Raw genomic sequence first — 22,660 nt, 5'->3', positions numbered from 1 at the left:
TTTCGCTATGTATATCCTGGCATAGCCGAGCTAAGCCACTGCCAATTTTTTGTGCTATAGAATCATTGCCGCTTCCGGTTTCAAGAAAATAAAATGTACATGGATATTTTTTCAGAGAAGCTGTAGAAATAGTTGAAACGGCGTGCAATCGCGCCTGCCTGAATTCAACCTCGCCGTCGCTCATGCTCGTAGTGCTCACGAAAAATAATAGAGTGGAGGGCTATATTACGGCATTCCTACTTGTGGCAAATAACTGTGCATGAATAACGACGGCTTCCAAGCTTCTCTTTTTTCACGGCTTTTGCACGTCCCCCCACGTACCACCGATGGCATTTTCTTCTGTTTGTATGACGCGATTTTTGCAAAGGGGCGCTGTGTGTCAGCCGGAACCTCCAGCGCTGGTTCCTCATATGACCTTAATATAGCAGCCTGAAAAGAGTGAAAAGAGAGCGTTCGAGAAAAAATTCGCCGACGATTACGATACTCCCTAATGCGAAATTTGAGCGCAGCTCTATACGTTATTTCATTTCGAGATGTATTGGCTGGCGTGGACAATCGGTTTCGTACAGCACGTTGCAATCGGAGTGAAGTGTGGCGCCATCTGCCTAGCTAACCTGGAGATCGCGAGAGCTGACGCATGGGTCACGCGTGGGCGCGATTCACAGAAGCCTCCGCCCACAAGCCTCCCAACCACGCGCGCATAGCTGGATCCATCTCGTAGCTACCTTCGCTGCACTACGCTTTTTTTTTAGTTGAAAAGCTTGTCCTTAGGCATAACACCACCGTGCTTTTCTTCTCGCGCTTTTGCCATACCCTCCTCTGCTTTCCGCCTCGTGGTTCGGCTGCACCCCCCTCCCCGCTTTTTTCCTCAGGCCTTTTCTCCCACCACTTTTTTTCATACGCCCCTACGCACCGCGTTCGCTCTCATCTTTCGCTGTGCTCGTTCGCTCGGTTAGGAAACGGCGCCTAAGAGCTGTGGTGTAAAGGCTCAATCACACCGGCGACTAGAGGAGGTCGAGCGACCATTTGCGACTGGCGACCAAAAAGCGACTGCAGGCGACCGATGCTCACACCGACAAATCCGGCCGAGCGTAACCTGCAAGTCGCAATCCCAAAAGTTGTCGTTCTCGGCGAGAACTCCGGGGATATACGCAGTTCACGCGCACTTCGCTGGTTTAGCGTTTCAGCAACAGCCACGCATTTCGATTCGGGCGAAGAGAGACGTCACTGTGCTCATGTGCTCTGCCGTGGTATCAGCAAAATAGTCGATTTTCGAGAAAAGCGATCATGGAGGCTATTCTGTAAGTGTCCGCCTAGTGGACACGTTCATTTTATCTGCTGCTGAAGTATTGATTTACTGGGGCTGCCTGTGTACTTCTGACGCGTACACCTGCCCAGCCAATCTGAAATCCAGCAGCAGAAAAAGTGGACATGTCCACTAGGTGGACACGGTTACGGAAAAGCAACAAAACAAAATAGAAATGTGAAATCTTCCCCAAATAAAGAGGAAAGCTCTCCAAATTTCCGTAGTAGGATGGGTAATTGTGTGTGCGCGCACAGGTGATGACGCAGCACCACAAACTGAGCAGCAGCGGATCAGCCCACGCCAGTCGAGATGTGGACGATACAGAGGAAAGTTCATGGTGTTCTATGACTTGCTAAATTCGAATCCGTGAAGAAAGTGCTACGTGAATATCATCGTGTGTACAACGAAGCGCCACCACATAGGAATAACATTAATCAGTGGTATAAGCAGATGAAGGATTCCAGCAGTTTGTTGATTAAACCCTGCTCTGGTAGGCTATCGGTAGGTGACGAGTCTGCATTGGTGAAGATTCCACATTTCTATCTGGTTTCGTTGAGTTCCTGTGACCGGTCAAAAATGCACCACGAACTTTACGGACACACTGTAATATGCTATATTGTCATTATTTTCTTTAATTCATGCGATCTAAGTTGAAAGTTTCAAAAATCGTCACCCCTTGCTTCGCAGTATGCTGAGGACCCGGCTGTCTCGCTGCCTGAACGACAGCTACAGTTCTGCCGACCAGGCCGACCCCAAGCCCGACGTTGACGGCGCCAGCAAGGTTCTGGCGATCTTCTTGGACAGAATGTGGTGCGTGGACGAGCAGGACCTGCCGCTGGGCCTCGGCGGTGACGAAGCGAGTGGCTCAAAGGGCAACGGTGGCGATGACGACGACGATCCGACAGACGAGCCTGCGATCACAGGAACTGAAACAACAACAATCGAAACCGCCGGCTCTGCGATCCCCGTAGTGTCCGGAAACCCGGACAATGGCGTCGCCTCGCAGACAGTTACTATGTCTGTTCTCGCCGGTTTGGTCTCGGCCGTGCTGCTGTTTCCAGTGTTCTCCTTGTAGATGGAGCCGCGTGGTAAATGCACGGGGTACAGTGCTGATGTCGGACAAACCTCTCACTCCAAAAAGCGAAGCGGACGCAGCTGTAAAATTTGCTCAGCTTCCTGTAAAAGAAAGAACATGAATGGTGACTTCGAAAGGGGAAAATGACGATAGAGTCAGTGCAGGGAGCAAAAGGTCCGCGAGTTATATTTCATTTTAGAGACGAACACTATCACACATACCAAGGCAGTGACAACCTATAAATAAATCCGTCTGTTTGGTAAATTCGCTTCCAGTGGCGAGAACATGTGACCAAAACCATTTCTTTCATTCATTTCATTGTGAACATTTTTTTCAAATATTTTTATTTCACGGAACAGTGACCAATTGCTATTGGCCTCGTGTACGACCGACGGTGGCGCGGCGAGTGGTGATCCGGTGACGTCAGCAAAGGCATCCGCTTCTAGGCTGTTTCGCATGGCGCGATTGGGGCGAAAGAAATCGTTCTGCCGCGCACATCGCAGAGCGAATTTCGCTGACAACTTTCACATGCGTTTGCGGCAGCGCGATTTCCGTCGCAGCGATGCGAAAGGTTGCCTCCTGCTCACGAAGTATCCACGCCTGCATCGTTAAATAAAAACAACATGGAAACTAGTCAAATATTCGAATTTTCTATTTTTATTCGATAATACAATAGGTACACCAATTTTTACGTTTAAAAGGGTTGAGACTTTACGACAGCTTAGAGATACGGTGAGTGAGGCGCTGCACAACACCGCAAGTATGAGCGTGCGGCTTGTGTGGCTTCGGTGGGGTGGTACCGTTTATTACACCACAGTTTCGTTGTTACTATGGAATCCACAACTTCTTTTCCTGGATGAGTATTTGCTTTCGCAGAAGAACAAGCTACTATTGAGTATGCATGTATAAGCAGCTGGCGCCATTTGTAGCGATCAAGAGGTTGACGATGGTGGCGATCAAGTGGCTGGGTGCCTTATGTTGAAGCGGCGTCCTTCTCCCGACCTGGATAGCGTGCAGCTTCTCCGTTCAAACGAATTATGTAAGCGGAAGAAAAGAAAAATGTTTATGAAGCTCCTAATCCGCAAACGCTGGTGGGTACGCCCTAAACATGGCTAAAACTGGCGCGCGACATTGCTCCACAGAGCTACCAACGCGCGGTAAAACAGGAAAGCGCCTATTTTACCGGCGCTTTGTTTCGTCACACATTGCCCCTCCCACATCGTGCCGATCGGTGCGACTGAGCGATGGCGCGACCAACTTGTTGGAATGCAGTCGCGGAGTGCCCACGACGTCGCGGCGGTCGCTGTGCGACAGAATTCGCTGTGTCGCTGACTGAAAGTCGCGCCATGTGAAACAGCCTTTTGTCGTCTGCGGCACAGTCGGTGGAATCACCGCATTTTCGATTGCTCGCTCCAGCTTTGAACGCTGGCACATGAGGCCTGCTGCCCTCATACAATGGTCCATAATCTTTTCGTACGTGGTTTCATAAACTACTGCTAATAAAGGCCAACCGCCATTGTCGCTTCTTATCAGTCATCCATAAAACCACAACCATTGCAGCCCAGGAAGCCAATCATCGATTTCGTGACAGAAATGCGAGACATCACGCCTCTTCAGCTAAAGTCTATGCAGCTTTGTAACGTGACCACAACGTAATAAAGACGAGCGAAACGCACTTTACTAAAATGCAATATTTGCATTTCGTCCACGATTCCACTTATTTTGCTCCTTGCAATGCAATCTATCACTTACGCAAAACAGCAAAATTTCCGTTAACAAATGGTATTATCGAACACTAACAAGTGCATACTTATTAATTCATCGCGAAAACAGCGGAAGACACCGAGTTAGAGGGGCACAGAACGAGCGCAGTCTAAGAAATGAAATTTATTGAACAATAAGCTTGATAAAGAAAACGCAAAAAAAAGTCTACCATCGTGCTGTAGGAGCCAAGGGAAACGCCCCAGCTATTACGCTGAGTGGCACTTCACTGACCGTGTCGCTGAGTATCTTTGGAACTGTGTTCGCCCCACGTTGCCGACTAGAAGGAAGCATAACCCCCAGAAGGTGGACGTGCAGATCCTCGGTGACGTCGCCGTCCCTGACAAGATACGTCGTGTCGTGAAACTCGGCCCAAAATTTTTTCCCGAGCCGAAGCTCTCTGCGCTTGTCACATTGGCCGTGACTCGCTCCATCTCTCACGGCGTCCCTGAAGCTGAACGAGCTTCGTGCCAAGGGTCACTCGTCTCCGCCGCTTCTCGACTAAACGGTACACCTAGACATTCTGGAAGTTTGAGTTCGCTTGGGAACTGTTTTTGTCGACAACCATCTAAGACTGATCACGTCGGACAAAGAGGGACATTTTGTTGTGCTCCAGGAGGTCTTTTCCGCGAAAGCTATGAAGGTGGTTTCGAAGAACTTCTAGCCCGTTCCCTTGAAGTCTAGCTACGTGAAGAAGCAAGCTGTGACTTTTTTGCGTGACTGGGGCTGTGAAACCATCGCCTCAATTGTTGATAGGGAGCAAAAAGACATTCTTCAGGTTTTGTTTGCCGCTAAAACACAGAAAGTTGATGTCCCGTTTCGGTGCATTGTCTCTGAACGCCACACGTGCCAATATGTAATATCCAGCTACCTGCTGAAGCACCTGTCTGCTCTAGTTATAAGAGACCCTTTGAGAGTGTCTAATTCATGTGATGGTGTTGATTTCTTGCTCAAAGATAACTTAGGTATTTGCAACGCGGTTAGTCTAGACGCAGAAGATTTATTTTATTCTCTCCCACATTACCAGTTGACGATGTCTGTCAACGGTTCCATCATTGAGCGCAATAATGAAATCGCCTTTGTTAACAGCAGCTTGGTAACGGTTGAAGCCTTTTTAGAGCTTCTGAGCTTCTATTTGAAGTCCACGTTTGTAACGTGGGAAGGCGACCTGTTTATTCAGATGTCCGGAGTGTGCACTGGCTCCAGAGTGGCACCGATATTAAGCGAGATCTTTTTGAGTGTTCTAGATCGGCTGGTGAAATGTGATGCTCGTTATCTAGTTTTGAAGATTTTTCACTATGTCGATGATTTTCTGATTCTTTTTAGCAGGCATTGTCCCCCATTTCACTATGTCAACCAGTTCAAAGTTTTCAAAGAACGAGCTTTTGGGTTAAATTTCACTTGCGAATTGCCGAAAGATAATTCATTGCAGTTTCTCGACCTACGCTTGTTTTTTCAACAAGACCACGTTTGCAGGTCCTCCGCCCTACGTTCCAAAAAGCACTTCTTAGCCATTCGTCTGCGGATTCAAAGATTATCAAGAATTCTATTGTTCGAAATTCTCTACATTCCGCCCTAAGGCAGTCTTGCCTACATAAGTGTTACGATAGTTTTCAGCAGCAGGTTGTTCGATTACATAACGCAGGGTACCCTGTGCATGTACTAGTGTCGGCGTCCGAGAGACTCATAAAGAAATGTAAATCTCGTCCTGTTGAAACTGACGACATGGTCACTACGAGTAGTAGTAAATTTGCTGTCAGGCCACATGTACATAGATTGTCCCATCGTTTTAAGGAGTGTGCAAAAGGTTCTGACGTGGATGTTGTTTTTGCGACCAACCGTAAAGTCGGTAAAGCTTGTTCTGCGATTCAGAGAAAGGCAGGTGGATCCAACTGTTGTTGGTTTCTCTGTGAATCATCGAAAACTCTTCGTTTCCTGCGCCGTAGGTGTAGTCTATCGAACTCCTCTCCCTTGCGGAAAAGCCTGCAATGGCCAAACTGCCTCAACGAGCGCCTGCGCTAGCGTAATGCCTTAAAATGAACGCCGACCTCTCATCTCTCAGCCCATTGCAGATCCTGTGAGTGCAAACCTTCCTTCGATAAAACTGAGATCATCAGGCACAAAGACAGAAAGGCTCGTGAACTTGCAGAGGACTTCCATATAAAAAGGTTGCGCGATGTTCGTATATCTGAGCCGTGTGTCGTTTTGCTGGATTGGGAAACGAACTTTCTCAGATATTATTTCCACGTGTCTTACATTTCATGCGCACGCAGGCAGGTGGTTTTTTATTTTCGTGCTTTCTTTATCAAGCGTATTGTTCAATAAATTTCAGTTGTTAGACTGCGCTCGTCCTGTGTCCTCCTATCTCGATGTCTTCCGTTGTTTTCGCGCTGAATTAATAAGTATGCATCCTTTCCACCTCGCTCATCTTTCTACTTTACGAACAAGTGGTGTTAGTAACAACCTATAGTTTTATGGTGTCTCACAATGGTCAAGCATGGCTTAGAATATATTCCGATGAAAATCTCTCATAACCACTTTTGATTGCGAAAACTAATGATAACTAGGTATACTGCATACTTAAAACTTTAGCCCTGTTCATTGTAACTTTGCAAATTTTCAATCAGGTCATAGAAGGCTACATTGTCCGTGGAAAAATAACAGCATTGTAGTTGCGAGGATACGCAAAAAAAACTTACAGTTCAGCGCGCACTAATTTACATATCGTCCTTGCTTTAAAATCCGCGTAACGCGCTTATTCAAATACATGTTTAAAACAAAGCACGGTCTCCAGCTATATTTGGTGGAGGTCTTCGCGCTCTTTACCTCGTAGCGCGACGGTATTCATTCGCGTCATTAAAGAAACCTTACCCACAGTTCAGACTTCGCGCTACCGCGAAAGAAAAAGAGTGCCTCAAAAACTGGGTTAGCAATTCCTATTGCTTCGTTTTGACACAAACTCTACGCTAAGGTAGAGAAGATAAACTGATTTTTCTTTTTTCTTTCTTTTCTTTTCTTTTTTTTCTTTTTTTTAAGGCCATTGGCATGGGGGAAGCAACAAAGTTTAATCTTGCGGCGTGGGTCAGCACTGCAGAAAATGACTGTCTAACCTTGTCGGTTCTTCCTGGGATTTTCTTCATCAGTCTTCTACGAATGACGTTTCTTGTGAAGAACGAGATTGTAATAACTCGTATCGCTACTTGCTTTTGCTGGGCTATTGGGTTCATAGTTGTATGTGGCAGGCCGCAAAACTGTCTGAAGAAAGCTCCGAGACTGGAAATAGCTTCTTTCTTTCTTGTCTCGGCGATTTGTTCCCAGTAATGGATGGATGGATCGATGGATGGATGGATGGATGGATGGATGGATGGATGGATGGATGGATGGATGGATGGATGGATGGATGGATGGATGGATGGATGGATGGATGGATGGATGGATGGATGGACGGATGGGTGGGTGGTTGGGTGGGTGGGTGGATGTTGTAAGCGTCCCCATTGCAACGGGGTGGTGGGTTGCGCCACCAAGCTCTTGTTATTATACTGCCTAATGTCATACCTAGGTTAAACAAGAAAAAAACAACTATGAACTCCCACAACCAAATTTTGTGATCCCCTATTGCGAACTGTGCTTTTGTACGTCTCCGTTTTTTGTTGTTTTCCCTACTTCCACTAATCCTCCAATCGCCTTTCTGAGACTTAAACATTGCTTTAGTTTTCTGCAGATTAATTTTTAGACCCACCCTATTGCTTTGCCTGTCCACGGCAGTGGGCATGCATTACAATTCGTCCCCTGAGTTATTAAGCAAGGCAACATCATCAGCGAATCGCAAGTTACTAAGGTATTCTCCATTAACTCTTATCCCCAATTCTTCCCAAAGCAGGTCTGTGAATACCTCATGTAAACACGCTGTGGATAGCATTGGAGAGATCGTATCTCCCTGCCTGACGCCCTTCTTTGGTGGAGCCATTAAAGCGTATTCAAACACTGGAACATTCATTTGTTCACTGAGGTTCCTTAAATGTAGTGAAAAGGGCTATGTTACTGCAGATATGTTGTGATAAAGGGTGGCACAAGCTGTATGATGTATAGTTGAATAGGACCGGTGCTAATTGCTTGAGTGTACTTTCAATAATACAAGAAACTGGAGTACGACCTCTGCAGATGGAGTGACCAATCATTCGATTCTGTGTAGAGACTTTCTATTGGGCTTTTCCTGAGGGCACCGGTCGCCAAGTGGATGTCTAACTGGTGCACAGGATCTAGCATCTTTAGAGCGCTGCGTGTACCTGATTGGTAAACTACAGCGCCATAGTCCAAAAGCGAGCCTGTAAGGTTCTTGTGCAAGGCCATGAGGCACTTCCTGTCACTGCCCCTCGTTTAGTGTGACAGGATGTTAAGAATATTAATTGTTCTTAGACATTTACTTTCACTACACCTTGTGTGGGGAATAAAGCCAAGCATTGGGTCTAGTATAATATCTAAGAATTTGCGTTCTACATTCGCAGGTACGCATTCTGCATTGATTTCAATATTGAGCTCTGGGACTAGGCATCTTTGCCTAGTCGCAGAGCCCGTTTTGACTCTTTGCTGAGGCCTAGCTGAGCTTGTCGTTCACAGATGGAGAGGTTACATGGCTTGAATACTATCTGCACGTCGTCAACATGTGCTGGGTATGCCCTGTGGAATATAGGGAAGTAAATAATTCACGTTAACAACAAAGAAAGTGCAACTGAGTACGCCACCCTGCGGTACTCCTGTTTCGGGTAGTAGTCGCCTAGACAAAGTGTTTCCAATTCTAATGCGGAATGTCCACTTAGAAAGGCAGCTTTCAATTAAGTTAAACATGTTTCCACGAATTCCCATTTCGGAGAGGTTTCTCAATACTCCGTAATGCCAAATAGTATCGTATTCCTCTTCCATATAAAAAATACAGGAAGAAAGAATTGCTTGTGAATGAAATGTTTTCCTCGATGCGGAGGAGATGGTCGGTCGTGGACCTGCCTTCCCTAAAACCACACCATCAAGAAGTTCGTTACATTCCAGAAAATGCAGAAGATGGCGATTAGCAATGTTTTCGAAGTGTTTGCACATACATCGTGTGAGGGCTATTGGACGGTAACTTGTTAGTAATGAGGGCTCTTTATCCTGTTTCGAAATCGGAATGAAAATGACAGGTGCGCGGCAGCCTATACAGCACTGAAAGGTGCGAGTAGCCTCATTTGAGTGTCACTGTGCAAGTGTTTAAACATGTCGTACATTTATTTTTTATTTTATTTTATAAGTACTGCAATTACACAGTGATTTTAGCAGGGCGGCACATGTTTAAATTAATCATTACAATGGTATGTACAGAAAATGCACAGGTTAGCAAAAAGTACTATTTGAATAAATACAAAGCATACAGGTTGGGCACACACAAGGTTACACCAAAGAAGTTTCTCCCTTCACATTTATGTAACGGTTTGATTCTGGCTGTTACCCAGTAATTAGGTAGTTCGCCGTCGCTTAATGACTTTTTAAATGAAACGTGCAAATACTTAGACACCCACTCGGCATGTTTTTGAGGAAACGAATTTGGGGTGTTGTCTGACCCCGGTGACTTCTCCATATTCAGTTTTAACAGCGTGTTGAAGATACCTTGTTCTGAGAGTATGAGGTCTGTCGTACGGGCAAGGAGACATCAAAAAAAAGGTAGGTCACCATCATCTTTAGTAAAAAAAGATTTGAAGTGATCGTTAAATGAATTGGACAATAATTCAATATCAGTTACGCTTTCCCCGTTAAATTCGAAGGTATTGCAGCACAAGGATTTAGGCGAAATATTTCTCCAATACTTTTCCGGTGATGCTGTAATAAAATTAGTTAAGGATTCCCACGCGCGGAGCGCCGGAGTGATTCTTCGTGCAGTAGCAAGCTGTCCTTTAGGGACAGATGAAGTACAGGCAGCGGATTTTGGACTTCCGCTGGATGGCAGGCGGCAGTCTGCGTCCAGTTGGGCAGGTGCATACCGATGGATCTACAGCACCCGGGAGGGACACGTGTACGAATCGATAAGGTGGTGCATGTCTGAGGCGATATCTGGGGATCCAGTCACTTTTCGTAGCTCTCAAACCGCCTGCGTGTAGTCCGTATATGTAAGCAATCTATTCGGCGACACGCAATGGAGCTTAGGTATCGCGGCTGACAAACCGTCCCGTTTAGCTGCGAGCTCCGCCATTAGGGATGGAAACGGTGCCTCTGTAGTGTGGGAGCATGTTTGTTACTCGTCAGGTAGCATGGACCACACGAGGCTGGTGCGCAAAACGCAGCCATCCATAGCTGCGTCTGCGTATATCTCTAGCGAGTCATCTGTTAGGGCGGGCTCCTATGCCACCTGACGGTTGGACTTTCGCGGGCGAGTCAGCGGCCGGTTGTCGCTGGCGCGGGCCTTGACGAGCCACGCCGGAATTTTTGGCAAGGAAGTGACACGCTGTGGCAGTGCTCGATCGGAGTGGTGGGCTAAAGACGCCGCAGCAGGTACAGGTCGGTCCACTGTTAGTGGTAACACTCAAGCGCGTGGCTCATGCTCCGCGCAGCGCCATGCACGGGAATCGACGAAAACCTAGCGAAAACCTAACGGGGCGGTGCAGGCCGCGCGTCGTCTGCTGCTGACCCATGGTAAATAACGCCCGGCTGCTAAAGATTAACCTTGAGCCCGTTACGGAGCTCGCAGTGGCTTCTCATAAACAACACCCACCGAGCTCACGCTGTGCGTGCATGTAATATTTATTGGCAGCTCACACCGAGCAAGTTTCACTTCCAGAAGCAGTAGCAGGTTCGCCGCCATTTGTTCCCGCAGTAGCCTCCTTTGCGGCCAATGTTCTGGCAGTGCCAGTTGCAAATCCATGCACTCAAGGGACAGCCAAAGCCTCGTCCTGCGAACAGACAGAGAGAGCAAGGACAGGAAAGGTTGGCAGGTCAAAACAAAGCGTTAATATATACGGGGCGTCTATGTAGATATTCGAAGATAGACATATTGCTATGGTAAAGTGGCACACTGCTACGCTCGTCTTCCAGGCATAAGCGTAGACGGAAGCCGTCCAATGGTGCAGCATTTGGCTTGTCGGCACAATGCCCGCCTGCCTCGTGACGGATGGAATGTAGTGAAACGTGCTGCATGGGACCGTCTCGGCGGTCGCAGTGGCCGCGGTATCGTACAATGCAGGTTTACGGCAAGATGATTGCCAACTGGAATACAGCAAGACAACGCTGGAATGAGAACGGAAGGCAAAGAAAGCAGTTGAGGAGCGCTGTACAAGCAGACTTGTGCGAACTTGCAGAATCGCTGCCCAATTTCCAGCGTAGCTGTGTCGTTCGAGCAACCGTAAGAAACACTTCAGCTGCCTGTAATTATGATATATACGCTATAACGCTGTCCTTGTATGACTGGTTCATTTGAATCTGCGCGCGAAATTCTGCATCGCACGTGAACTTCCATCGTATGCGCTCCGGAGCCGTTGAACACGCAATTTATTGCACAGGCCATAATTTGCCTATTCGGGTCTCTTCGAGCAAATATTCTGTACCGCCCTATTCTCTCCTCTCTTCTCCGGGTTCGGAACTTATCATGCGGTTGCAATATCATCCAAGAGGGAATGTCTATCGGAGTTAAATCTCGCACGAGCAGGAAACTTAAACTTTGCGTACACACAGGTGAGATCGCCTACATAACGCCTGCTAAAACTCTAAAGGCTGTGACGCATCACCAAAGCTTTAAGGACGATGAGCATAAAAATTAACCAAACATACGCTTTTTTAACAATAAATAGTCCTGCACTCTGTTCAAACGATTCCATATCGTGACAAGCTTATATGCTAACCCTGCATGGAAGGCCTTTCAAAACGGCGCAACACTCCTCCATGTGACTCCGCTTATTGGCTGTGCAAGCGCAAGTGCTACTTGGTGGTTTCTTTGTGTTTTTTTATTATTTTAAAGTAACTGAAGAACTACCCCTTTGGAAAAAATTTATAAATATGTTTATTTACATCACCATTCTCATTATTTCACTATACGCCGAAAAGCGCTGCGATAATTTTGGTGGGAAACCTTTGGTTAAGTCTATGCTGCCATCGGTTATCACAATGCCCCTTCGTAGTTTTTTGTCTTACTGAAAGCTTCCAAATATTCTTTTTTTTTTTCACGAGTGCTTTGAGAAAATAAAAATTCCCTTCAGCTTTTCAGAAAGGGCCTCCTTGGGCGTGCCCAGAACACAAGCGAGTTTTTGAGCAACTTGATTTGGTCTAGTTGCCGAAAAGCACATTTTTTTAGCGTCCAATGTGATAAATGCTGTGTGTGGCGTCATTAGTTACTAAAATGATCAAAGCAGTGCCAGAAAAGCAGGCTTTGAAACTCAGGGTGTCCCAGCTATGGCGCGCTATTGCATGCTTGAACGCGGTGCTGAGCGGGATGGACAACGACAGAATGTCCAGAGCTGGCTTCCGGGTCTCTGGTGAACACTGAAGGAAGGCACAATAAGCACGCGAATGGAAGCGCTTCGATAGGCAATCGGAACGAGCAAAAAATTTTGGGTATTACACCGCAGAAGCGTTCAGGCTGATCTCTCTGGAACGACAGCTTGAAATTGCGTTGTTCTCAACAATACATTTTTTGCGACCCTAAGGAACATTCCACGAATACCTTGCCAAACTTTCTACGAATATCTTTCCATGAGTAATTCCCGAATTTCTCTCGCTTCTGTCGTACCCGAACAAACGTGTTTTATTAGGAACTTTTATATACATTGATAAAGTAGTCGAATATCGAAGCTCCATTTTAGAAAATTTATTTTCCAAACAGTGATAGCAGCTTCAATTATTGTGCTGGTTCAAATGAAATCACAGCGTATCAAAAAGAAACAGAAAGGCTGCGTAAAAAATGAAAGGTGCGTCAAAAATATTCCCTCACAAAAGCAAAAATCTTTAAATTTATCTCGTAACGGTGTGAAGAGATTTCAATATTTACGTAGATTAATTGGTGCGGTACTGTACGAACACAAGAGCCCGGAAACTTTAGCTCGTTCACTTAAACGGCACGTTCCTGACACGAAGATGATTTGTGGCAAGACTAAACTTCGAAGTTTTCTTGCTGTTTTAACTGCAATTTAGCACCCCCTTATCACTAACGCTAGTATTTTCCCCGCCACTAATGAATGCGCTGTAGAAAATAAAATAAACCGTTGCACGATGTTTCTGGTTGCGAACTTCATGCTCTACACATTGATTGGCCTTCCTTATCCACTGGACGCGATAAGCTATTAGACATGTCTACACTGTTCGGCGTGAAAATTTTATTTCAGATCTAGTGTTTCTTAGCATAGGCCATATCTAGTGCACTGTTGTTACTGAGGTACTCTTGAAGGAATGACTGACCACGAGGCGGTTTTAATATCATTAGCATTCGTTGGGAACTTCCTTCAGTTTGCGGTTTAGTGTTTCACCTCTTTCGCATGCCCGGTTGTCAAAACTGTCTACTAGCTTGGGCAGCTAGGAATTTGTTGGCTGCTGTCTCGCCGAGCACGCAACTTCGGCACTGTGTAACTCATATTGCTGTGCTCACATTTTTTTCGGATAATCCCCCCGAATGGATGCACGAAGGCGACACAAGGGGAATGCAGCTTTGATGTATGTAAGAGCGACAAGGCCGCATTCGCAAAGGACACCACCGCATCGCGCGCGATTGCTTGATAGGGATTTAGGGGGGGGGGGGGGGGGGGGCGTTGCTGTGAGGTTTCAACTGGCGTGCAGTGATTACAGGAATCAAATGAATACACCAATCAAACCCCGGCCCTCAGTCCCCAGCAGCTGCCAAGCAACTGACCACGGCGGCGTTCAGACCAGTGACGCAGCAGAGGGTGCTAAGAATCTCTGGATCCGGACGGGCCGTTATTGGAATCTGAACCTGGCAACGTTTTACGCTAGAACGTTATCTAGTGAGCCGAGTCTAGCTGTGCTATTGGAGGAATTACAGGGCAGTAAATTGGATATAATAGGGCTCAGTGAAGTTAGTAGGACAAATGAAGCATATACAGTGCTGAAAAGCCGGCACGTCCTGTGCTACCGGGGCTTAGCGGAGAGAATAGAACTAGGAGTCTGATTCCTGATTAATAAGAATATACCTGGTAACATACTGGAATTCTATAGCATTAACGAGACGGTAGCAGGTCTTGTTATGAAACTTGATAAGAGGTACAAATTGAAGGTTGTACAGGTCTACGCCCCTACATCCAGTCATGATGACCAGGAAGTCGAAAGCTTCTATGAAGACGTGGAATTGGCGATGGGTAAAGTCAAAACAAAATACACTATACTGAGGGGCGACTTCAATGCCAAGGTAGGCAAGAAGCAGGCTGGTGACAAGTCAGTGGGGGAATATGGCATAGGCTCTAGGAATAGCAGGGCAGAGTTATTAGTAGACTTTGCAGAACATAATACTATGCGGATAATGAATACCTTCTTCCGCAAGCGGAATAGCCGGTAGTGGACGTGGAGGAGCCCGAATGGCGAGACTAGAAATGAAATAGACCTTATACTCTGCGCTAACCCTGGCATCATACAAGATGGGGACGTACTCGGCAAGGTGCGCTGCAGTGACCATAGGATGGTAAGAACTCGAATTAGCCTAGACTTGAGGAGGGAACGGAAGAAACTGGTACATAAGAAGCCGATCAATAAGTTAGCGGTAAGAGGCAAAATAGAGGAATTCCGGATGAAGCTACAGAACAGGTATTCGGCTTTAACACACGAAGAGGGCCTTAGTGTTGAAACAATGAACCACAATCTTATGGGCATCATTAAGGCGTGTGCGATAGAAGCCGGTGGTAAGTCCGTTAAACAGGATACCAGTAAGCTATCGCAGGAGACGAAAGATCTGATCAAGAAATGCCAATGTATGAAAGCATCTAACCCTACAGCTAGAATAGAACTGGTAGAACTTTCGAAGTTAATCAACAAGCGTAAGACAGCTGACATAAGGAACTATAATATGGATAGAATTGAACATGCTCTCAAGAACGGAGGAAGCCTAAAAGAGTAAAGAAGAAACTAGGAATAGGCAAGAATCAGATGTATGCCTTAAAAGACAAAGCCGGCAACATCATTACTAATATGGATGAGATAGTTCAAGTGGCTCAGGAGTTCTATAAAGATTTATACAGTACCAGTGGCACCAACGACGACAATGGAAGAGAGAATAGTCTAGAGGAATTTGAAATCCCACAAGTAACGCCGGAAGAAGTAAACAAAGCTATGGGAGCTATGCAAAGGGGGAATGCAGCTGGGGAGGATCAGGTAACAGCAGATTTGTTGAAGGATGATCGGCAGATTGTTCTAGAAAAACTGGCCACCCAGTATACGCAATGCCTCATGACCTCGAGCATACCGGAATCTTGGAAGAACGCTAACATAATCCTAATCCATAAGAAAGGGGACGCCAAAGAATTGAAATATTATAGACCGATCAGCTTACTGTCCGTTGCCTACAAAGTATTTACTAAGGTAGTCGCAAATAGAATCAGGAACACCTTATATTTCTGTCCGCCAAAGGACCAGGCAAAATTTCATAAAGGCTGCTCAACAATAGACCATATTCACACTATCAGTCAAGTGATAGAGAAATGTGCGGAATATAACCAACCGTTATATATAGCTTTCATTTATTACGAGAAAGCGTTTGATTCAGTCGAAACCTCAGCAGTCATGGAGGCATTACAGAATCAGGGTGTAGACGAGCCGTATGTAAAAATATTGATAGATATCTATAGCGGCTCTGCAGCCACCGTAGTCCTCCATAAAGAAAGCAACAAAGTCCCAATAAAGAAAGGCGTCAGGCAGGGAGAGACGATCTCTCCAATGCTATTCACAGCGTGTTTACAGGAGGTATTCAGAGACCTGGATTGGGAAGATTTGGGGATAAGAGTTAACGGAGAATACCTTAGTAACTTGCGATTCACTGATGGTACTGCCTTGCTTAGTAACTCAGCGGAACAATTGCAACGCATGCCCACTGACCTGGAGAGGCAAAGCAGAAAGGTGGGTCTAAATGTTATCTGCAGAAAAGTAATGTTTAACAGTCTCGGAAGAGAACAGCAGTTTACGATAGGTAGCGAGACACTGGAAGTGGTAAGGGAATACATCTACTTAGGACAGGTAGTGACCACGGATCCGGATCATGAGGCTGAAATAACCAAAAGAATAAGAATGGGCTGGGGTGCGTTTGGCAGGCATTCTCAAATCATGAACAGCAGGTTGCCACTATCCCTCAAAAGAAAAATGTATAACAGCTGTGCCTTACCAGTACTCACGTATGGGGCAGAAACCTGGAGGCTTACGAAAAGGGTTCTGCTTAAATTGAGGACGACGCAACGAACTATGGAAAGAAGAATGATGGGTGTAACGTTAAGGGATAAGAAAAGAGCAGTTTTGGTGAGGGAACAAACGCGAGTTGATGACATCTTAGTTGAAATCAAGAAATAGAAATGGGCATGGGCAGGACATGTAATGAGGAGGGAAGATAACCGATGGTCATTAAGGGTTACGAACTGGTTTCCAAGGAAAGTGAAGCGTAGCAGGGGGCGGCGGAAAGTTAGGTGGGCGGATTAGATTAAGAAGTTTGCAGGGACGACATGGCCACAATTAGTACATGACCGGGGTAGTGGAGAAGTATGTGAGAGGCCTTTGTCCTGCATTGGGCGTAACCAGGATGATGATGATGATGATTATGGTGGTGGTGGTGGTGGTGGTGGTGGTGGTGATTACAGCAAGAGATTCTGTGACGCGGTATCATTCGGCATTGTGGTTGATCTCCAAAGATGGATACGCCGACAATGTTTTGTGCTCTTAATGCTTGCTGATAACAAAAGGCCTACCTTGAAGACACCTGGGTATTACAAACGAACGGTTGACAGTTCCATTATTGACGTTCCACTTTCCTCTTTTGTTTGTTGTTTCTTTTTCCAGTAATCACTGTGGTGTAGACGTATTACTTAAGATATTTGATAGCATTATGCGCTAATATACTTCAGATTTTGTCCGGGGAAGCCCGTCGAATGAAAGCGTAAATATCCATGAAACGATGCGGGAAATTATCGAACTTTCTCGTTTTTTTTTTGTCCCAGACTATAGGGAAATAGATTTTTCTCTGTAGAATACAAACGGGCAGCTTGCTTTCTAACGATTTCCTCGGTTTATCTCAAAGATTCCCGTTAATTCAGTTTGGTACGGTTTCTTCTGCTTATCTTACGTTCTAATTCGCTAAGTATTGGTTAGATGCATGGCACGGCCTATATGCAATGTGGCACCCATCCAAAGGTAATGCATTCGTTCCCGAACTTACATACCACAAAGGTAGCCTACGGATTACGTTTGTCGTCACTGAAGCAGGGACACCTGACCTGAATCAACGCAGTTTTTCATTGCTCGAACTTCAAGCGACCGCGAAGCGCCAAAGCCGCTTTTTCTATCTGAGCCTCCTGCGTCATTACTGTAGTAATTATAGAGTGATAAAATCGATATCGCAGTGCTGCTGTGCAGCCAACTCATGTGGATAAGAACTGCGAGTTATTCCGATCCATTTACATGGAGCTTATTCTAGGAGCACTTCGAAAGCTTTTTCATATTGCATCTGTGACGCGAATTCCGCTTGTATCGGGAGTCATACGTGCCCAGATACCTGTTCAAAAATCATATCATGCGTTCCCGCTCGCTCGTAATATTCGGCCTAAATGCAGCCAAAGTCACGTTGCGCTCCTGCATGATATACAGGAGGCAAGAAAGTAGGTCTTTCTTGCAACATACAACGCCAACATTGTCTGGGGTATCTATCTATCTATCTATCTATCTATCTATCTATCTATCTATCTATCTATCTATCTATCTATCTATCTATCTATCTATCTATCTATCTATCTATCTATCTATCTATCTATCTATCTATCTATCTATCTATCTATCTGTCTGTCTGTCTGTCTGTCTGTCTGTCTATCTATCTATCTATCTATCTATCTATCTATCTATCTATCTATCTATCTATCTATCTATCTATCTATCTATCTATTAGGTATGCTGCTCATGTTTCCAACACGCCTATTTACCACAGAATGGGCCTTCATTTCAAAGCGAAGCTTTCTTTGCCTTCGTTTCTCCTAGCCTACATGAACTTGCTTTGGTGCTTCCCTGCAATCTTTTTTTAGTCAGAACTTACTTATCTGCACCTCTACATGATATCTATCGGACGATGCCCGTACGAACTTCAATTAAACCTCCAAAGCGAAAATGAAGCAGCTCACAGCGTAGTCTTTCTATAGCTTTCAAAACGTCAAGAATAGCCATGCGACGCTTTCGTCTATGACAATTTTGCTGTGATGTTTGTTTCTTTGTGTTTCTGTTTAGCAGCTCTAACTATATTTATTGCAAGTAATACGAATGAAATGCCTCAAAGAGCAACATCTTCTGGTTGCTTATTATTCACAAGATCAGCAAATCAAATGACGAACAGTACGCTCCTTTTAAACTGCGAGATTTACCCTCACCAGCATTAGTGTAGTACTCACAACTCCGTTTAACCAATTAATGTGCCTGCGACCACAGTTCATAAATTGCGTGACCACGACTGCAATTGCACACGCTTGACCAAAGTGGCACTCTATCTTGGCTAGTTAGTATGCTGATATTTGCACGCGCATGCGCATTCACAAACTATACATGACGGGATTCAGTTGCTGCGATTGGGCTTCAAGCGCCACCTATTAAATGAAATCCACGCAAACAACCCAAGGTTTGGACACGCACTGGGTACGTACGCTCTGCACTCGGGGCTGTTCACGTAACCGAATTCTGCACTCTCGTTAAGTGAACTGAGATTCCATAAGCGCACATAAAGAAAGCTCATAGACGAAACTAAAAGCTTGAAACGTACCGTATAGCTTCTATCATGTGCAAAAATGAAGCATCGAAAGCTGCTTCTGATGCAGGCTGGAAATGCCTAATGTGCGTTACAACTTAAACGACTTTTCTATGCGGTACATGTTACTGCTATTCTAACGCTTGTGAGCCTTTAGCGTTCGCTGTTTTATACCCGTAACGTTAAATAAGTGTTTTCGGTTAAAGTTACCGGGTACTATTCTTCGAACTGTCTTTGTTTCAGACACACCGTTACGTTCTCTGCTTGTAAGTGCGTGTATGTCAGCGTGCGCGCGGATCCTTAGACTATGGCAACAGCCTCCACGCATTGAGTAACTCCCGCAGTCTCACAACGTCCGTTCTGATGCGTAAACTGAGCATCGACCAAAAGCGTACAGACAAAGGCGTCTCGTGCGCTGCATACTTACGGACCCTGTGGTGCGCCTTTTCACTTTGCTCCTCGGTAGCAGACACCGAAGCCAGGATTGCTGCGCGAACACCATACGGAAACACTCAGAAACCACGAGGTCACGGCTCAACTGTGCAGTTCTGCATACAGCACCAGTCCTAACAAGTGCGTGAGGCTGCATTCTATACGAAAACCCCCGCGGGATGCTTTTTTTTTTCCTCTTTCGTGGTGTAACGAGCGGTGCGACATCTCTGCTGAGCGACGGGCATCTTGACTATGCACTCGAAAACCACGCGACGAGAAGGACAATGCTGGCTCATTGTGCGACATTCTATCCTCAAACCCAATTCCGTGGATGTTGTTTACGAAATTACAAATAAATATATGCAGCAGCATCCCCGAGGGATGTCGATCCATAAATTCCATTCCATTCATTCCATTCCATTCCTTTATTTCAGCATTTAACATGCAAAACACGTGACTATTCGCGCGGCAACGTCATAAGATCACGTGCTAGCAGACTCACAATCAAATGAACGCATGCGAGGCCAACTATTTATTTATGTATTTAATAATTTATTTATTTATTTATTTATTTATTTATTTATTTATTTATTTATTTATTTATTCATTCATTCATTTATTTGCTGCTTATCCTCGCGCATAACATTTTTTTCTCTATTGTTGCTGCACATGTATAACACGCATGTTGCACAAAGAACTCTTTCATGCTATCGCAAGAACTCTTTCGAGATTACACGAACTCCTATCAATAACCCCCCACCCCCCTCCCGCCCCGAAGTAAGCAGAAGAAACTAAAACGGTAAGCGGATGGCGCTCACAAGCAAAATCTCAGGGGCAAAGTGCACTTTTCTCGAGTACCAAATGTACCAGTGAATTGTATCATAGGCACTCCAGCAACAAGGGTCTTAAGCGTAGATATATATACTAAAAGAAAACTGCGCCTCATTGTGACGCAACCTTCTCACCGGTCAGCACCGCCAGCAGGAAGACAGCGGAGAGGATCCTCATGTTAGAAGCCAAGCAGGTCTCAACGCGCAAGGTTCCAATTGACTCAAGCGAATGCCGCTAGCTAGGCAAGGTTTCCAGTTATTGCTAGAAAAAGCTCCGAGTTCGCAAGCACTGTCAATGAGAAAAAAAATAAAGAAAAATAGAAAACACTTAGAGGTATTGTGGCTGCCGCGATTAAGAAGTGTGGTGTATTCAAGATTTAAAAGCATCTCAAGATGTCTTTTGAGGTACAGGTACTTTGCAACTTCGGAACGTTCAGCTCAGCCTCACCTTACGCGGTCACGAAGAGTCAACAAAAATGCGAAGCAATCGGCCAACATGGAAGCGGAGAACGAAATAATTTTGTATGGTAAAACTTAGGCGCTTCCGCGTCGAATAAAAAGAACGAGAAATGGCATTGACTGAACATTACGTGCTTACGGCACTGTGTAAGAGCAACGTCATCATTCGGTTATTAATAAACATCAGCAACAAGAAAGCGTATTTCGAGGCAACAGCGGCCACCAGGTCCCAAAAGATCATCAAAGCACTACCTCAAGTGAACGGTCACCGAACACAGCACAGACATCGAGTAACAGTTCTTAAATCCCAGTGGAAAAGCAATGTAAACACATTGCACCACTCCCTTCTGGCATTTCGCTTGGGATGGTGTTCGTCCTTTTACACGCAGGGAACTTTTTTTTTCATTTTGTTTTGTCGTTGCGCAAACGCTCACAATACAATTCTAATTTTAGTTACCCTGTAAACTCACAGTCCGCGCCCACGATAAAAATTGAGCTTTTACCTGCAAGAATAGAAGTCCTGCAAAAAAGACACTACACGTAAGGCAAGCTTCTTGCCTTATATATGGCACTCCTTTTGCATGTGTACAATGTAGCGAATTCACAAACGTATGAGTGACAACGTCTATAAAGAACACGAGCGCGTGAAATTGAATACAACAAAGCGTTTTTATAACGTCATGAGCCAATTCTGCGAAGTGTCAAGCCTACTTTTTCAATGTAAAAGAGAGGTGACAGATTGTCTCCATTACGAAGTACAATGCGTGTTCTATTCTGTGTTCAAGGTGACCTTTCCCCAGTTTTGTCTACCTCCTCGGGGCCTCTGTCATGATTATCCTGAACTCATATTTTCATAAAGAGGTTTATCTTTGTAGTTATAAACACTAATACGCTAAACTGAAATATCATTATCATGTTGTCACCATGCAGGGAGTCCCAGTTAAATTTAGCCAGAGTTTTAAAATATGCCAATGCCACGTAGCTGGACAGAACTAATGTCATTTTGTTTGCCGTCGCTTGGAGATACTCAAATTATTTTTTTTCATTCCGCTTTATTCAATGATTATTCTTATTGAATATTCAACTTCTCAAATATTATAGTTAAATGAAAAGTGCCAATGAGAAAATTGTAGAGCAACATGAAAAACTCCTGATACAGCTTTATTTTACTCAGTACGTACTACATAAAACTGTTTTTCCGAGCGCGAAACAAGCCCGCGAATACAAGCAAAGTGCCTAGAGCAGCCAGTCGCACGGCACTGATAGTCTTTAGATGTCTTTGTAAATAGTTCCCATTCTATCGCTTGCATAGTTTATCTTAATGAACTGTTAACCCTTTCCAATCACTGTCACAGCTTTGCCTACTGTAATGTGACATTGCGACATATACAGCCCCTTCAAGTTTCCCTCACACGCATCCAGGTGAATATCAACTGCTGGGCTCAAAAAGACAAGCAAGATTGCATGTGCCTTGAATCTGGCTGCAGTGAAGTACGTTGATGAGGGAAGTACCTAGATAATTGGGCCACTATAATGCCCGCTCTGGGCGGGCTATCTCCCATTTCATTCATTAATGGTCCCTTATGACCTGCTACCCAGACGAGAATAATTGATTTGAAATGAGAAGCCACTAGAGAATAGAATGTACACCGAATGTGAGCACCAATATTATCAGTCAACGACAAAGATGAGGATAAAGAATCTGGTAATATTGTAACCGATGTGACTGACGAAGTTAGTTCTGGTAGGGCTAATATCACTACTGGGGATTCAGCCAGAGGTGCTGGCATGGAGCAAGGAATTATAAGTGAGAATTGAATTCTGGGGTTTAGCGGGCCAAAACCGTGATTTCATTATGAGGC

General features: G+C 45.2%; 2 protein-coding genes across 2 annotated transcripts in view; one reads left to right on the top strand and one right to left on the bottom strand.

Annotated features, from left to right (window-relative positions):
• Positions 1-6,487, top strand: part of LOC126540619 (uncharacterized) — a 38,054-nt gene extending 31,567 nt beyond the window's left edge. Inside the window, exon 9 of the mRNA XM_050187461.3 lies at positions 1,994-6,487. Coding sequence (XP_050043418.1) covers positions 1,994-2,381 — 388 coding nt within the window. The 3' untranslated portion in view covers positions 2,382-6,487. The remainder of the gene's footprint in view (positions 1-1,993) is intronic.
• Positions 6,488-10,889: 4,402 nt separating this feature from the next.
• Positions 10,890-21,377, bottom strand: LOC126540620 (defensin-like). Its single transcript, XM_050187462.3, has 4 exons — positions 21,302-21,377; positions 20,475-20,628; positions 19,505-19,564; positions 10,890-11,056 (listed from the first exon to the last, which is right to left on the bottom strand). The coding sequence occupies exons 2-4, from the start codon at positions 20,515-20,517 to the stop codon at positions 10,935-10,937; spliced, it is 225 nt and encodes a 74-aa protein (XP_050043419.1). The 5' UTR covers positions 20,518-20,628; positions 21,302-21,377; the 3' UTR covers positions 10,890-10,934.
• Between the last annotated feature and the right edge of the window lie 1,283 nt (positions 21,378-22,660).

Source organism: Dermacentor andersoni, chromosome 2 (genome assembly GCF_023375885.2).
Source record: "Dermacentor andersoni chromosome 2, qqDerAnde1_hic_scaffold, whole genome shotgun sequence".
NCBI lineage: Eukaryota > Metazoa > Arthropoda > Arachnida > Ixodida > Ixodidae > Dermacentor > Dermacentor andersoni.
The sequence above is the reverse complement of the archived record's forward strand: the minus strand, read 5'-3'. Positions and strand labels throughout refer to the sequence as shown.